The 3564-nt window shown below is 45.9% G+C and overlaps 1 protein-coding gene and 1 long non-coding RNA gene across 5 annotated transcripts in view; one reads left to right on the forward strand and one right to left on the reverse strand.

Moving 5' to 3' along the window:
- The window catches only part of NIPA2 (non imprinted in Prader-Willi/Angelman syndrome 2), a 12352-nt gene extending 8788 nt beyond the window's left edge, over positions 1-3564 (reverse strand). For 2 of the 4 annotated variants that reach the window (XM_011380585.2, XM_011380582.2), the window contains exons 1-2: positions 3468-3564; positions 361-595 (exon numbers count right to left, since the gene is read on the reverse strand). In XM_011380585.2, coding sequence (XP_011378887.1) covers positions 361-499 — 139 coding nt within the window. In that variant the 5' untranslated portion in view covers positions 500-595; positions 3468-3564. Of the gene's footprint in view, positions 1-360; positions 596-2734 lie in introns of all 4 variants that reach the window. The other 2 variants (XM_011380583.1, XM_011380584.2) reach the window with 2 other exon arrangements.
- LOC111731764 lies at positions 604-2734 on the forward strand. Its single transcript, XR_002777309.1, has 3 exons — positions 604-909; positions 2521-2626; positions 2715-2734. It is a non-coding gene; the product is annotated as an uncharacterized LOC111731764 (long non-coding RNA).

Genomic DNA, 3564 nt, shown 5'->3' on the forward strand with positions numbered 1-3564 from the left:
GGAAAAACGTCTGAGGTGCAAGTCAAACTATCATAGACAAAAGACTCTAGCCCTCAGTAAGATTCTGATTCTATTCCTAGCCCTTATTTTCTCTCTGCAGACATGTCAAAATTTAAAAGGATGGATGCTAATTTGGCATTGGTTCCTATTCCCGCATCAATCGCAGGAGTGAGTAGTTAACTTACTCTGACATCTAATTATTTTTCTCATTGCAGAACTGATGTTCCATTGTCTATAAACATTTACAACCCTTGCACGGTTCAAAGTTTTGAGTACACTGACTGGGGATGAAGATGTGGTCTTCCAGGCAGAGAACCTGCATGCCGATGTCATTTCAAAGTCACATATGGCATAACCTACCTGCTCTCATGGAGCCTTTTCTGGCAAGCCGCAGAAGTCCTTTCTTTTTCAAAATGAAACTGCCTCCAATGAAAATGCTGGAGCTCATAGCCAATCCCAGACCGATATAAAAGTCATATTTTCCACGCCCCTCGCTCATTTCGTTTGTTACTGAAGAAGTTCCTGTGAATCACATTGATCACAGGACAGAGAAACCGCTGGTGCTGGAGGCAGGGTGACGCGGGGCGCTGCAGATCTATAAACGATGCAAAACAAAAAGAGGTTTTCATAGAATGATCGTGACAGCACAGGCACAATTCAAAATTTACTGCATTTCTCAGGAAGGAGTAATGTTTTATTACTACTATTGAGGATAATTATATTTAGTATGTATATTTAGCACTAATGTAATTAAATCTCTTATAATTACAGCAAAAGATGGGATCATGATACAAAGCTACGCTTAAAAACCAAACACAGAACCAGAGAACTGACTGGTGGTTCCCAGAGGGGCTGAGGGATGCAGGAAATGGGTGCAGCGGGTCAGAAGATACCACCTCCCAGTTATAAGTAAGTTCTGGGATGCAGTGCACGGAATGGCTAGTTAATGATGCTGTATATTTCAGTGTGGCCAACAGAGTAGATCTAAAAGTTCTCATCACGAGAAAAAAACTGTAACTGTGTTACACACAGTGTCATAGAAAGGTGATGGGTGTTAACTAAACTTACTGTGATCATTTCACAAGATGTACACATATATAATCACATACACTAACTGAACACAATATCACATGTCGATGATGACAAAACTCAAAAAAATAACCCTATCTAAATTGACTTTATAAACTCCAGTTCATATTGTAAAAACGTTTCCAGTGTTAGCTGAGAATCTGTAGTTACAAGGCTTATAAGAAAAAAAAATTCCACAGAAGGAAAATCAGGCATAAAGACACAAATCTAGTTTATCGACACACTTAACAATTTCACAAATGTGCCCTTTTTGAATAACCTATACAGAGAAACTCAAATTTTTCTCACCCATACATTTTCTTCTTAGAAATCTACATAGATATAAACATATGGTAATTTCTTATTTAGCCTATTTGGGGCGTGTAGTGAGAAGGCAGATTTTCCATTTCATTAGCAGACGACTGCGGGCCAGCATGCGGGTCTGGTCCCGGTGGCCTTGTCAGACCACGTGAGGGCCGCGGGGCGCGGAGGGGAGCCCCGAAGCCGGGACGGAGGCAGAGGCGTTCCAAAGCCCGCACATTTTTCCCCAAACGGCCAGCTCGTGAACTCTGGACAAATGCCCTAAAACGGAGTGGAGAAAGGGGGGGGAGAACATTCGGCAGCGGGGCTTCTCATCGGTGACAACTGCCAACTTTCTGGTGTTTCCTGAGACTTTAAGCCCCAGGGGCTGCGGAGTCCCAAGTCTCATCGGCAGTTCAGTTGGGCTCCTCGGTCCATGGCCCTCACAGACCAGCTGAGTCTGTCCATCTTTCGGGTTATGAGGTCCTGGCTTTGAACAAAAGCAGCTAACTTTGTACCCGAATGGGACCTACTGCATACCCTGTGTGCCCTGAACGCTGTGCCCTCTGGATAAAATGGTGGCAGCTTTCGTCTTCGGTGGGAGACAGATGCGACCGCAAAATTAGGAGTGATGATGACAGTAGGCACCACCATCACCAAAGTCAGCTAACTCGGGCCAAGGGTGCCAGACAGAGCCCGCCTTTCTGAAACATGGCCTCGCCCCTCCGCGTCGCCCCCGACCCTCATCCGGCTTCCACACACGACGTGGCGACACTGCCCTGTCGAACGCTGCTCTGCCGTGCCCACTGTCCAGCTTGAACACTCAGAACGGCTACCCGCTGTTTCCAGAGAGAAGCCCAAGTTTTGTAATCTGGTAACGATGACTTTCCCCCTTTACTCCAAACCTCTCTTTTAAATCTCATTTCCCAAAACTACATTCCACGTACCCTTCCTCGCGAGGTCGGCACGCGGCTGCCATGCCGACCTAGCCCTTTCCTCCGGATCTGTGTAGACATCTCCCTCATCTTCCAGAACCCAGTTCAAAGAGCACTTCTGCGATGGAGCCCTGCGCGCATTCCCTAAGCCGGAGGAATCGGTCTTTTCCGAATTCCTGAGCCTGTAACCTTGACCTCCCTTTGGATGTTTTTCTAGACTATTACGTCTGCCGTGTACAAGACTGACATCGCTTCACGTGGCTGCCTGCGATATGCGCATCTCGTCTACACGGACGCACATGGCCTAGGACAGGGTGACCGCAGTGAGTACAGGACCAGAACCCGGCCCTCGTAGGCTCATGTAGACTTTCTAATCCACACAATGAAAACGTCGTCGTCCCCACCTTACAGCTAAAGAAATGGAACCTCACAGAGGTTAAGCTGCGCACAGAGGGCCACGAAGAAAGTCACACCGCCAGAAATGAAATCCGAAGAGTCCGCTGGGCTCTACGGCCGGACGGCCCGCATCACGGGGAAAGTTCAGAGCTCACAGTCTTCACTTCTGCTTAGTTTCCACAGGTTTGACTTTTTCCAACCTCTCATTTGGCTAATTATTTTGAAATGCAGTACTTACAAATACTACAGAACCCAAATCTCAACTTTAACTTGGCAGCATTAGTTATTTATTAAAGTTTTAATTTACATGTAAGCTGAATATGGTCTCCTAAGGAAAAGAGACTGGAAGAGGTAGAGATGACTTCCTCTCATTTCCTCGTAAATAATACCCTTTATGGTCATTTAAACTTTTCAACCTGGCAGAGTAGCTCCGGCCTGGGAAGAAGAAGATACAGAAGTAGGCAAAAAGACTGAATAGTTAGTAAACACTTCGTAAAACGTGGTTACTAGCCTCTGTGAAACAAGGATCTGTTTTCTCCCATTTCTTCTTATCACTTCAAAAAGAAAAGCACTAACTGGGCACGCGGCATACGAAGAATTTCTAGAAACAACTAAGACGTAGTCTTCTATCAAAAGAATTGAAAAACCTGGTGGTGAGATTAAAGAGACACAAAACTAAAGGTAAACTGAGTTTAGCGCAGCTGTATGGAGCGGGAAAGAGGATTCAGCGACTTTACAGAAGTTACGAAATTAAAACCGCTTGCTCACATCTCCGCGGAAACCATCTTCTAACGCTCCCCACAACGCAAGGGAACTATTTCAATGACCTGAACGAACGCGCCACAGGGCCGAGCCGGGCTTCGGG

The sequence above is a fragment of the Pteropus vampyrus genome, unplaced genomic scaffold (assembly GCF_000151845.1).
Source record: "Pteropus vampyrus isolate Shadow unplaced genomic scaffold, Pvam_2.0 Scaffold395, whole genome shotgun sequence".
Classification (NCBI taxonomy): domain Eukaryota; kingdom Metazoa; phylum Chordata; class Mammalia; order Chiroptera; family Pteropodidae; genus Pteropus; species Pteropus vampyrus.